General features: G+C 41.5%; 1 protein-coding gene and 2 non-coding genes across 5 annotated transcripts; 1 reads left to right on the forward strand and 2 right to left on the reverse strand.

The window, feature by feature from the left end:
- Positions 1 to 229: 229 nt before the first annotated feature.
- On the forward strand, positions 230 to 9,221 carry LOC115768825. Of its 3 annotated transcripts, none has more exons than XM_030713522.1 (4): positions 230 to 559; positions 5,477 to 5,993; positions 6,073 to 7,254; positions 7,658 to 9,221. In XM_030713522.1, exons 2-4 carry the CDS (start codon positions 5,766 to 5,768, stop codon positions 8,228 to 8,230), a joined length of 1,983 nt encoding a protein of 660 aa, XP_030569382.1. In that variant the 5' UTR covers positions 230 to 559; positions 5,477 to 5,765; the 3' UTR covers positions 8,231 to 9,221. The 3 variants fall into 3 exon arrangements, with proteins under 3 accessions (XP_030569382.1, XP_030569384.1, XP_030569385.1); XM_030713524.1 differs by lacking the exon at positions 230 to 559 and adding an exon at positions 3,827 to 3,904; XM_030713525.1 differs by lacking the exon at positions 230 to 559 and adding an exon at positions 5,096 to 5,285.
- Positions 9,222 to 9,842: 621 nt separating this feature from the next.
- Trnaf-gaa lies at positions 9,843 to 9,915 on the reverse strand. Its single transcript has one exon. It is a non-coding gene; the product is annotated as a tRNA-Phe (tRNA).
- A 2,682-nt stretch (positions 9,916 to 12,597) lies between these two features.
- Trnaf-gaa lies at positions 12,598 to 12,670 on the reverse strand. Its single transcript has one exon. It is a non-coding gene; the product is annotated as a tRNA-Phe (tRNA).
- Between the last annotated feature and the right edge of the window lie 661 nt (positions 12,671 to 13,331).

Here is a 13,331-nt window from a genome sequence, read left to right on the forward strand (position 1 = left end):
GCTGTGCCAATCCATGAGCTACAAGAGTATCGATATATATGCAAAATAATATATGACAAATCAAACTGATATCGATATAGTTTTTATAACAACTTTAGTTTACTAACTATATATGTCACTCATCAAATAGTTTCAAATGCCAATTCTATTATACATACATATCGATTAATGTGTGTTAATAGCTCGTATTTCTATTTTTTTTTTTTTTTTTTTGGCAAACTCGTGCGTAATCCAACACGCCCAACACAAGACCTGAGACAAGGTGTTGTTGTCATCTCTAAGCAAATACGCATGCGCGCTGATCTTGCAATAATTGGCACTGAGTATTTGCCGCCAAATGTACTCGTTATCGATATCGGCTGTCTGGCAATCGATAGACTTATTGTGTGAATTTTTTGCGGTATCCAAGACAGCGGTGTTGTGCTTAACCAAGATATCAATTAACAAGTGCAAATTGAATGAGTGCAGTGCTTAAACTAATCAAAGAACGACTTAAGGAATTCAACAACATATTGGCAGCCATAGTAGCTGTCAATATTAGTGCAAAACGATCAAAAGGGTAAGAAGCAGCACACAATGAGCAATTAATGTACATATGTATATAGATAAGTGTCTGCATGCCTGTTTGTATATGCATGTGTGCGTGTGTGTGTGTGTGTGTGTGTAGTACGTGTGCAGCCCAAACATTCAAAATAAAGCGAATGAAAATGCATAAAAGCGAAGGTTAAGCACAAAGCGCACAGATAGAACATATGTACATACATACATACATTTCCATGCAAACGCATGCATGCGTGTGTGTGTGTGCGCGCGCGTGTGTGTATGTGTATCTGTTCCAAATGCGTAGATAAAGCTGTTACCGATTTGTTGTTGACCTTCGCTTTGCTAATCAAACGAATCGGCAGCCGCAAACCAACAATGAACTCTTTCAATGGCAGCGGCAACTTAACCTCGTTCACAACAAGCCACAAATGTGCGGAAATACATAGGCACATATATATATATATATATATGTGTGTGTGTGTGTGTGCAAGTACAAACCCAAAAGCAAAGCGGCGCAAAATTTAAACACTAACTACCGCTGTCATTTCATGTTATGCTTGGTTTTTTTTTTTTTTTTTTAATTAGTGAATCTGTTTGCGCGCGCTTTCTCTGCAGGCACACACACACACACACACAAAGGGACATATGGTGGTTGCCGCTTACACACACTTTATGCATGCATACATGCACAGAATTCAGTCTATTACTTAACAGGCAATGCGATAAAGCAAGCTGGCCGCTGTTGCTCGCCCGCTCGCTCGCTGTGCCAAAATGAGCACAGCGTACACATCATACAGGTGAGCGAGAGAGCGCGCAACCTACTTCCATTTTTGGTGCGCTCTGCTCTTGCGCAGGCTACGCAAGGCATAAAATTGTATGTGTGTGTGTATTGGTGTATGTTTGTCAAGAAACAGTTATTCAAGCCGAAATCAAAATGCCCAAAGTTGCATTTTTTTTTTTTAAGATTTTTTACTTTCTATTTTAGTTGTGCTTTTTGTTGTTGGGTATTACGCTGGCATTCATTTAATACTGAATGTGAGTTTGTAATACCGTTATTTCGAATATCGCTCGGCGCTTTTGTTGTTGGCGCTGTCGGAAAGCTTAGCGGCAACCTGTTTTACGCATTGCTCTCTGCCACGCTCCTTGTATTGCTGTTATTTTGTTGTTGTTATTGTTATTATTGCTGTTTTCACATTCTTATGAGAATTCCAATAAGACAGGCTGGTCTTTCACTTTCGGTCAGACGCAACATGTGTGTGTATGTGTGTGCGTGCGTGTGTGTGTGTGTGTGTTGTAGGAAAGTTGATTTTTTCATGCGTGCCGCAGCAAAAACAAGGTCAGCGTTAATTATGCGCAGTATATACATATGTACATGCATATGTGTGTGTCACAATAAACAAACATCTTTGACGCATATCTCTATTTATAATAAAACGCTGTTCGCACTCGCCCACCCAATTCTTTGCGGCATTTGCTTATAACTCGCCCCCCCAACCCTTCCTCACTCCCACTTCCTCGTTCGCAATCAATTACCACAAGTACAGTTTTTGTTTTGTTTCGCAAATGAAATTTGATTGGTGTAAAAGAGGCAGCCAAAGCAAACACACACGCACACAAACGCATTGCCGTTGCCTTACATCAAAATGTACTAAATTTTGCCAAATGCCACTGCTTGCATATTTTTTTTTCTTGCGTTTTAATTTGTATTTATATGAGTTTTGCGCTACTCTGCCGCTTGCTGCTGCGCGCTGTCTTTAACATCGTAAACAAGAAACAAAACCTGGCTGCGCTGCAGCCACCAATAACGAGTGCATTTGACCTAAATTTAGGCCTTTTTTGTTTGTTTGTTGTTGTTGTTGTTGTTGCTAGCGTTGCCACTGGCACGTAGCGCACACCAAGGAAATGTACACATTTTTTTTCCATGCGTGCCATGCGGACACTTTCGCCTGGGCAAAACAAGAACAGCAACAATTTGTTGCACTGTAGTGGGTGGCAGTGTTGCAAAGCGTGTAAACAGCTGGCGGCGTTGCCACTAAATATGCGCAGTGTTTTCCAATAGGTGTACGCGTACTTTTAGACAGCTGATATTCAGTGTTTTATCAAAATTGTATTTTGAATAGGTCGTTTCATTATTGTTTGCCTGTATTTTTTTTTTTTTTTTTTTCAACAAAAATGAAAGATGCAACACTGGAAAAATACAGTACCAGTTTTGGTGCATTTATACTACATGTGGCAACTGTGCTTACATCTCATTTGTCACGTATTACACTTTTGCTCTAACTTCGATGTTGTCGTTGTCCCGGGGGTGGGGTGGTCTATAAATATACAAACAAGCATAGAAGCTTCTGAGTGTGCGTGTGCGAGAGAGAGACTGTGACGCTTGTTTTGAATTGCGCCTTAAGCATATGCATGTACATACATATGTATTTATGTAGCAAGAAGAACCGCAACTACCACAACAACTTAAGAGCGGCGCTTATCAGCTTCTGCTCGCACACGTTTTGACGTTTTAGCAGTTATTGTTGTTGCTGTTATTTGCGTTATATGCCACGCTAACAATAACAAACTGTATGCAACAACTGCAGACGAGCAACACAAATGTATATATATATGTACATACATACATACATATTTATATTTTTTAAACGTTTGCCTCCTTTTGTTCTGTGCAGTGTGGCAACGCCGTCTTGTTATGCAAATTGTTTCTCTCACTCGCTCACACTGTATCTCAATATCTGCCGTTTATGTGTGTGTGTGTGTGTTTTTTTTTTCACAACCGGAATTTTTTCGCTGTTGCTTTTGCTGCGCGCATTCTCACGTACACAAGAGCGTTTGGTTTGCGCTCAGCTGCCACTGCCGCCGCTTTGAGCTGTTACTGTTGTGTTATCACTGCATTTGCTTTGTGCTACATATTCTCGACGCTGTTTGGGTTTCGTACATTTTGCGCTGCAATCGCACTCACACGCACGCATACACAGGCACTCACGCGCACAGATACGCACACACACACACACAGCGTCAAATGTGTACGAAAAAGTGACGGCTGAAAAGCGGCGTCGTCGGCGTCAGCGTCGGCAGCAGCAGCAACATCAACGCAGCGCAGCGCAGCGGTTTATTTTATTTTATTTTTTGTATTTTCGGTTTGTCAGTTTGCCTTTGTGTTTCTTGCGTGCAGACGCGTTTCGTTATTTCGCTGTAAATTCAATTTGCGCTTTGCATGCAATTTGGAAATTTATTTCAATATTTATTGAAAATAAATGATTTTAAGTGACTTGTGAAATAAATAAATAAACAAAAAATAATTCAATTACGCAAATCCATTGAATTTCAAGTTAACTCTCGTTGACTTGTTACGGCGCAGGTAAATTGCTGTACATTTCAATTTATGCCTAAATATGGCTACTAAACGCGACTAAATAGAAAATTTGCCAAGATCAAAACATGATTTTTGTCAAACATATGTATGTATGTGTGTGTGTGTGTTTGTGTTTGTGCGCGCGTGGCGTGGGCAGCTGCTGCAGCAGCAACAACAATAATCTAGTCGGCGTCCGGCACTAAATGAAAAATATCTAAGAGAAAAAATACAGTGTAAACCGGTTTACGTAGTAGGCGCATTTTCACCAAACCAACACTTACGCGCACAGACACACTCACACAAACACACACGTACTAAGAACTGAGCAACTAGAAGAGAAGGTGGTCAAGTGTCGCACCCCGCCCCCCTCTCTCTTTGCCCGCTCTCGCAGGCTCCAAACAATTGTTGTAGTTTTTAAACGTTTAACTTTGTAACGTTTACCAACACGTAATGTCCCAATATCAATAGCCTCAAAGACGATCACACACACACACACGCACACAAAGATGCGTAGTTGTATATAAGGCATGTGCGTGTGTGTAGTACACGCGCCGGTGCATACATACAAGCAAGTACATATGTATGTATGTGCGTACGCACTTTCAACTTGAACGCCGATGTTCGAAAATCAGAGTGTCCCCAAAAATAAAATGAAAAGCATTTAAACACACACACACTAACATACTCACACTTATGCACAATGACAACGCGCACCTGGGAGCAAAGCGAGCAGCGCTGCTCGAAAGTCACGTCACTAGCTCTGGGGTGAATATCGTGTGTTGTTGTTGTTTTCACGAGAGTGCAACGAGCGCGCGCGCCAATGCAATGTATATGCATGTACGTATGTACGCATGTATGTATGTATGTATGTTGTGTGTGCATTGATGTGCGTATTTCTTTTTGCGCGACGCTTTGTTTACGCGTCCCCAAAGTGCACGTATACATGCACAAACATGCGTAGAATCTTTGTGTGTGTGAGTGTGTGTTTTGCCTTTGCTAAATACATGTTATGTATATGTGCATGTGTGTGTGTATTCAGTCAGCTGCTTTTGTGGCTTGCGTTTGCCTGTACAAAGTTTAGCATTTAATTAGCATTATATACATAAGTATGTATGTATGTATATTAAACATACCACCTGCTAAATATTGATAAGAAACAAAAGTGGCTTTAAGTCATATTTTTTTTTATTCTTTTTAACATTTTTGTTTGAGGGGCAAAGCAGAAGTACGGCAACACGATGCGCTACTGTTGCCAGCTGTTACGTGTTAATACAATTTTGTTTTTTAAATTTAACTGCAATGTTTTTATTATGTGCACGTATATATTCATTTTCAAATATTGATAATTTGTTAACATGACATATGTGCACTCAATGTGCAGTACAATGTATGTACATGTTTCTTTAGGCAACGAGTTGCCCAGCGAGTAACAGTTTCGCAGCGTTGCCACTTGGGCAATTGACTCGAAACGCCTCACAACACTGCCAAGCTCAGCTGTTTTTTTTCCACTTTGGCCGTTTCTAATTTGAAAGCATTTCCTTATAATATTTGTTTTTTTTTTTTTTGTTTTTTTTGCAGCAACCAAGCTATACAAATGCAGCGCAAAATATCGCAACGCAGACGATGGATGATGCCCGAGCTCAGCATAACAACAATAAGGGCTGTGCACAAATAGCAATTAATCAAATTAAAACCAGTGAAAAATAACAACAACAATAACAACGAACAAACAGTTATTTGAGTTAAATGTACTCTTAAACGGTTAACAAAAAAAAAAACGCGAAAAAAAGAACTAAAAGAATTGTTTAGCTTGTGGCCAATCCGTTACACATATCCATTTACAACAACAAATACAGTATCTGCCGCCATGTTCAATTTCCATAAGCCACGCGTCTATCGCTCAGCGGACGGCTGCTGCATTTGCCGCGCCAAATCGAGCAGCTCCCGTTTCACAGCCTCGCGCAAATACGAAAAGGAATCGATGCAGTGCTTCAATCTGCACGAGCCGCGCAACGGTGAAATCTGCAATGCCTGCGTCCTGCTGGTCAAGCGCTACAAGCGACTGCCCGTCGGCAGCAAGCGCCATTGGGGACATGTGAGTACAGCCAAAAGGAAGCTTTTATGCAACAGAAACTAATCCCCCCTCTCTCTCTCTCTGTCTCTATCTTTCACAGGTGGTTGATGCACGCGCCGGTCCCGGCACCAAATCGCTGGCCAAGCAGAAGAAGCGCGAGAACGAGTGTGAGGGCAAGACGGGTGGGGGCGGCTCTTTTATACCCGAGAAGTTTGCCAAGATTTTCAAAAAGAACCGCAAGGGCAAAATAACGGCTGCCGCAGCGCCATCTGCAGCCGGTCAGCAGCAATTGCCGCAGCGCAACGGCAGCAGCCACGAAAGCTCACCACACTCGGAGGAGCAGCCGAGCGATTCCAATGAAAGTCACGACGAACAGGAGCAGCAGCTGCAACAACAACAACAGCAGCAGCAACAACAACAACATCAGCTGAGCGCATGCGTTGCCGCAACACCGTATCAGACGCGCAAACGGACCGCTGCAGCAGCGCAGCTGGCCACGGCGACAGTGCTGAAAAAGAGTGTTGCACAACGTCTGCGTTTGACTGGCAGCAAGCGCAGGCGCATGCTGGAGCCCAAAAAGCATCGACGCGCCGTCGACAATGTGCCCTTCTTTGAGGAGCACGATCTGCTGCGTCTGGACGTTTGCTGCGGCACCGTGTTCCAGAGTCTTAGCCTGGGCAGCGCCTGTTATATAATCAATCCGGAGCTGTACAAGCCATGCGAGAAGCATCGCAGACGCAGGCAACAACAGCTGTTGCAGTCGCAGCCGCCGAGGGAACTGGTCCAGCAGCCGTTGCTGGCCGCGGAGCTAGAGCCAAAGCCTGTTAGTCAGAGCATCAGCACGCCGGCGTTAAAAAAGCATCATTTGTATTTTAAGCGACAATCGGAATCATTTCCACAGGGCGAAATACATAGAATAAGTCCAATTCCATTGAATAAGACTGAGGTCATGCCGAACCCAACGCCAGCCACAGCAGCAGCAACAACAACAACAACAATGATCAGTGTACAACAACAGCAACAACATTCCACAGCCAATGGCAGCTTAGCGCTCGCACTTAAACCAACACTGGCAACGGCAACGACAGCGGCATCTGTGACGTCATCAGCCTTGCATGCAAGCATCTTAACAACCGCTGTGGGCGCCGCATCGCCCTCATCGTTATCTTCATCCTCCAATTGCTCCACCTCTTCGTCGGTGGCCACCAAATTCAATGACAATTCCTCGGACTCCGGCTTCGATGAGCATGTGCTGGAGCGCAAATCCGTTAGTCCGCCAACGGTAAGTGTCAATTAAGTTCATATCGTGTTGATTATTGTCATTTCACCAGAGTCTCTGCCTAACGCTGCTATTGCCATCTCGCTTCAATGCAAGCGTCTATGCCAGCTGAGTGCATATATTGTTTACATTGAGCTACGTTCTAATGATAATAATTGTGAGCTCTTGTTGCCATCTCGCTTCGATGCACATGCTTGACCGCGACTTGCAAAAGCTTTGCGCACAGTGTTGCCAGATTTTGACAGCGTTGTTTATATTTTTGTTCAGCTATAAGCCACACTCCATTTACATGCTGTTTCTGCTTATGCCCAGGTGCTACTGTTGCCAGCCTGTTCTAATTCATATGAGTTGAACTTTTGTTTACAATGACGCTCAAACTGTTTTTTCCCCTTTTCTTTATTAACAGCAGGACGAACTGCAGCTGGAGAAGAAGGCACGCGGCGGCAGCGTGCAACGTTTAATCCTGGCCAGCGGTCTGCCCATCAGCGGCCAGGCCCAGAATCTGGTGCTGACGGGCAACGAGTTTACTGCGCGCTTCGTCCAGCGGCAGCAGGCACCAACCCAAGCGCCGCTCAAAATCAATGTGCTGGCAGGCGGAGCAGCAGCAGCTGCAGTTGGAGGAGGAGGAGGAGGAGGAGCAACAACAGCAACTGGATCTCAAAGTAGTGGCAATAAAATGCGTGCAATATTTAATAATGCGAACACAATTCAACACGAGAACGGGGTGACTACCATATTGCCGGCATCCTCGCTGGCGGCCAGCAATCAGACGGCGGCCATGAATGCCATAGCGCCCAGCACGGTGACCATAACGCCAGCCAAAAAAGCAACAATCAATGCAACAGCAGCAACATCACCTGTCAATCCCAAGTTTATACTCCTAAAGCCAGCAATTGCCAGCAAATTTGCCAGCAACAACAACAGCAGCAACAACAACAACGGCGTCAATCCGGCGCCAGCTGAGCTGAAAATAGCTTAAAAGTGGAAGAAGAAAGAGGCGGCTAGCATCATCGGCACGCCGAAGTTTAAATACCCTTGCAGCAGTGTTTAAGCTTTGTTTGTTCACATGTTCAAGTAGTCCGATTCTGATTTCATGCAAGAATGTTGTAAAAGCACACAAATTTCAATCGATTGTTCCTATGGCAGCTATATGCTATAGTGCCTCGATTCTGTTCTTGTCTAATTTCAACAAGAACTCGCTTTTAAATACTCTATAAGCATATTTAACTGTAACCTCTGCAAGGGCTATAAAAGGCTGCTTTTATGTTAAGAGAAACAAAACCAATTACATAGCCATGTTAACTGGCTGTTAAAAACTTGTTGATTTACATGCATATTGTAGCGAGTATTTACTGTAAGTGACAAAACTGAAAAAAACAAAAACAAACAAAAAAAAGAGACGCAACAAATTGTGTCCAAAATTTGTATATATTATATAGAGAGATCTATGGATATATAGCTCTAAGTACAACAACAACAACAATTCGTTTCATACATTTCACAACATTTTACATACATATATATGTATATGATTTTTTTGATTATGATTAGATTGATAGCTTGTATTTTTTTGTAAACAATTATTTTGTAAGCGCCCCCATACTCAGCAGCAATTTCTTAAACTTAAAAAATTTAATTATATTTAAATTAAACTTTACCTTAACATTTACATTAGCATTAACATTTACATAGCATTTACATTTAGTTTATGTACATTCACGCATGCACGCACACATACACTTTTATAGTTTTACATGCACTTTGCTGCGCTCTCTCTCTCTCTCTCTCTCTCTCTCCCCCCCCCCTCTCTCTTTCTCTCTCTCGCTCTTGCTTTTAGTTTAACAGTGACCGCTAGCTCGCGCAGCTTAACTTAACAGCGCGCTGTTAAATGAGCCGTCGCTATGTTAAGCCCGTCTATGTTCGTAGTTTCTTTCTTTTTTGTTTTTTTTTTTTTAAATTTTTTTTTAAAGAAAACTCGCTCTTAAGTACTTCAAATACACACAAAATGATAAGCAATAAAAATAAAACTGAAAACGTAAAAACTTAATATTAACTGAACCACAAAATGCCACAAAATGTAGCCTTAGAAAAAGCGCCTAAACAAAAAAAAAAAAACAACAATTTATTGCAACATTTGCGCAACTTTTGTGTGTTGAGAAAACTTCTATGTGACAAAAAAAAAACAAATTAAGGCAATTTTTTTCTCTAACTTTTTTTTTTAAAATCAAATAAATATAAAAAAGCGTAAATTGAATTAAGCAAAGTTCGTTTTACTTAAAGTGCTACAAAAATCCAAGAGCTTTGCATGCACCTAAAGCTTTCATGTGTTTTTAAACTTCTTCAATCATTTTCAGTGTTAGAAAATGCGCACAGAGGCTCAAAAGCTATTGAGCTTAATTTGCCTTTTGAGCTTTTATTAATGTAGAAAAGCTTTGCCAAGCTCAAGTTAAGTTTGTGGCACAGCTTTAATCAAAAGCTCTTGGGAATGTGCTTTCAAAGCTTTTGACTAAAGTAAGTAAATATTGAAAAAAAGAACAAGAAAAGTTGATAAAAATACAAACAAAACTGAAAGTTAATTAAAAAAAAAGACTTGCCGAAACCCGGGATTGAACCGGGGACCTTTAGATCTTCAGTCTAACGCTCTCCCAACTGAGCTATTTCGGCGTCTGTCGAGCAACCGGCCAAACGCGAGGAGTTGCTTGCGGCTTGTGAATCATTCGAATGCATTCGAATAATTCTGATGCCAATCATCAAATATGACTAGTTCAATTACGCGGAGATCATTAAAAACAATATAAAAAAATTAAAAAAAAAAAGTCCGTTTGATGAACTGCGCTGTGTTAAAGTGAACCCATTTCTGTTTTATTTTTTTTTTTTTTTTTATATTCAATTTTGTGTTATTTTGCACGCTTTAGTCATTTATTAGCGTGTCGTTCGGGGGTTATGCCCGTCAGAAAGTTCCTTCTGCTAATTGGACCAATGCCGTGCGGGGTCGCCCGGGTATTGTTGAATGTGGAAAGTGCCAACGGCTTGAAGAAACCGGTTGCAGTTGCCCAAGTGCCAAGGCCTGCAGCCAGCTTCTTGGGCGACCGTCGACAAGGAAACGCAATTAGAAGCTCTTGAGCTCGTAAAATACACGCGTGCATCGCCAGATATTTTAAATATGTCGCGTCCAATCAATGTATATCTCTGTTTAAATATCGCATTTATATATATTCATGATTCATGCACAAAATGCAGGTGTTTGCGGCCTGCAAATGCGTTCATAAGTGCGGTTCAACTTTTGGTTGTCAAACGAAACTGTACAGACAGGAGATGGTGGTGAGGGGGGGCCAGGGGGAGACAGGGGATAGGGGGCAGGGAGAGAGAGAGAGAGCGCGAGAGAGGTCAAATGTGAGGGAACTGAAACATGATGGGACTCAAAGTCTAGCTGTGCTTTAATACCCTAACCAAATGCAGATTCGATCTTCGTAGTAAAGGGAGGGGGGGGGGGGGTAAGGGTAGTGGGGGAGGTTCTCCCTTACTATATAACGCTTAAAGTATTTCAATTTATGCCCAAGCATGTGTCAAAATCGATAATTATCGATCATGGAAACAGCTTCTGATTAGCTTATTCTATATATATAAGTGAAAGTACGACTAGGCGACATCCAGATACCCTTCTCCTGCCAAGCGAAGCTATGAAATCTAAGAAGCTTCGCATGTTTTTAACTATTCCGGGAGTAACATGTCAGGTGTGCTAGTTCTAGACCGAACAACTTGAAGGATTTGCTCAATAAACAGAATTTCGATAACGATTTTTATCGATTGCTTGGCAACGGGTCAAGTTATCGATTATCGAAAACGAATTTGTATTAAGCGTGCGCTAGGAGAACCTAGGTTCAAGTCTCTAGCTCTTATAGGTACTGAGATCCTTGAGTTCAAAGAGACGGACGGACGGACGGACGGACGGACGGACGGACGGACGGACAGATAGACGGACGGACGGACGGACAGATAGATAGACGGACGGACGGACGGACAGACAGAGAGACGAACATGAATATACCCTTTAAATTATATGAGACTTATCGCAAGTCAAGCAGAATTGAAGTCTATAAAGCAACCGATTTTTCCCAAGATCGATTATTCAATTCGATTGTTATCGGAATAGTTTATACAAAATTTTGAACATACAATCGATTACAACCGGACCCCTTGAACGAACTAACCCACTATGCTCTATGCTAGGGTATTTGCCATCAAGGTATCTCACTGCAAACGGCAAAAAAAAAAAAAACGGGTCGAGCATCGCCTTGAGAATCGCTCAAGCAAGACTTACAACAACAGCGACGCCACCCAAAAGCCCACCCACCCACACAACGGGCCAAGAGCCCCCCCCCCCCTACCCCACCTCCCTGCCCCTCACCAGTCGACTAGACCAAACCCGTTCTTCGTTAGCACACAACGAAAATTGCATATGAAAATCGAATAAAAACTTAGCAAGAATTAGCTAAACAATTTTGAACAGCTGCAAAAGAAAAGAAATAATAATAAAAAAAAAATAAATAAAAAATTATGAAAAAAAAATTAAAGTAAAAAATAAATTTAATAAAAACTTGCCTTTCGCCCATTGGGAAACCCGTTTTGCATGTCTTCGCAGTCTTCCGTTCTCAGTCTTCGGTCTTCGGAGTTCTCAGTCTTCGTCGAGTCCCCCCCTTTTAAGCCCCTCCCCGCCCCTCACCTAAGTGCAAGTGCCCATTTAAGAAAAGAGTAGAACTGAAAAGAACGCGACGTGTACGGAAACTGGATGCGACATGCCCTTGTGCGGGGAATTACCATTTGCTAAGGACATGCGCTACAGTCGAAAGGGTCCTTTCGACACTCAGCTGCACTATGCTACAGTAAAAGCTCGCTAGCTTGAACCATGAGAAATTCCAACTAGAATTAAGTTCTTAATTTTCGTTTCTACTTCCTGCAAATTCTTAAACATATTCCGCTCTAAATTTGGGTGAAAACTTTTTGGGACATGAGTTTTCGTATGAAAAACTCAGGTGTTTTTCAGCTTTGAACGCACTTTTTCCACAGTACGGCTCAGGGTATTCCAACTTCGGTGCACATTTATAATTGAATTTAAATAGCATTAAATTAAAATGTAGCATATAGCATATAAATAATGTTTAATTTTTGTTGTATTTAAAAATAGAAACGAAAGGTGGCAATTGGCGAGCATTCACTGTACTCGCATACATATTTAGTATGTTCTGTATTAAGAGCAGAACTTTTTAGCGCCTTAGCAGCTTAGCTAGTTAATCTGATAATCGGGCAAAATTGTGAAAAAAGAGCAGAAATAAAAAATTGAAGAGTTGCCGAAACCCGGGATTGAACCGGGGACCTTTAGATCTTCAGTCTAACGCTCTCCCAACTGAGCTATTTCGGCGCTGGGTTCAAAGCGGCTTAAACGATGTCAAGTTCGCCAAGCAAGCAAACCAAAGCCAAAAGAACTCAGCTACACGAATATTAATGTAGATAAGTGTATATATATGTATATATTTATATATTAGGTATTTGTACTAGGTTTATATAGTAGCTATATGTTCTAGCGATAAGACGCTTGCTGGCCGTGGGAAATCAACGAAATATTTTGAATGTCTAATATTTTCATATTTTATTTGATATCTGATTCATTTGAGGCATTTGAGAACTACTTCTCTAGCTCTAGTTCTTGATAGTACAAGAGAATTTGAGAACTAGTTCTTTCCAGTTTATTCTAGTTCATTCAAGAGCATTTGAGAACTATTTCCACCAAGAACATTTGAGAACTAGTTCCACCTTGTGCAAGAACATTAAAGAACTAGTTCCTTCTGGCTTAAGAAAATTCGAAAACTAGTTCATCGAAGAATATTTGAAAACTACTTCATCCAAGAAAATATGAGAACTATTTTCAATAAGAACATTTGAGAACTAGTTCCACCTAGTGTAAGAACATTAAAGAACTAGGTTCTCCTAGTTTAAGAAACTTTGAGAACTAGTTTCTCCTAGTGCAAGAACTAAGTCCTTCTAAGGTATGAAAATTGTAGAACTAGTTGCTCCTAGACCAA

Source organism: Drosophila novamexicana, unplaced genomic scaffold, assembly GCF_003285875.2.
Source record: "Drosophila novamexicana strain 15010-1031.04,08,12 unplaced genomic scaffold, DnovRS2.1 tig00002045-arrow-arrow-pilon, whole genome shotgun sequence".
In the NCBI taxonomy this organism is placed as follows: domain Eukaryota; kingdom Metazoa; phylum Arthropoda; class Insecta; order Diptera; family Drosophilidae; genus Drosophila; species Drosophila novamexicana.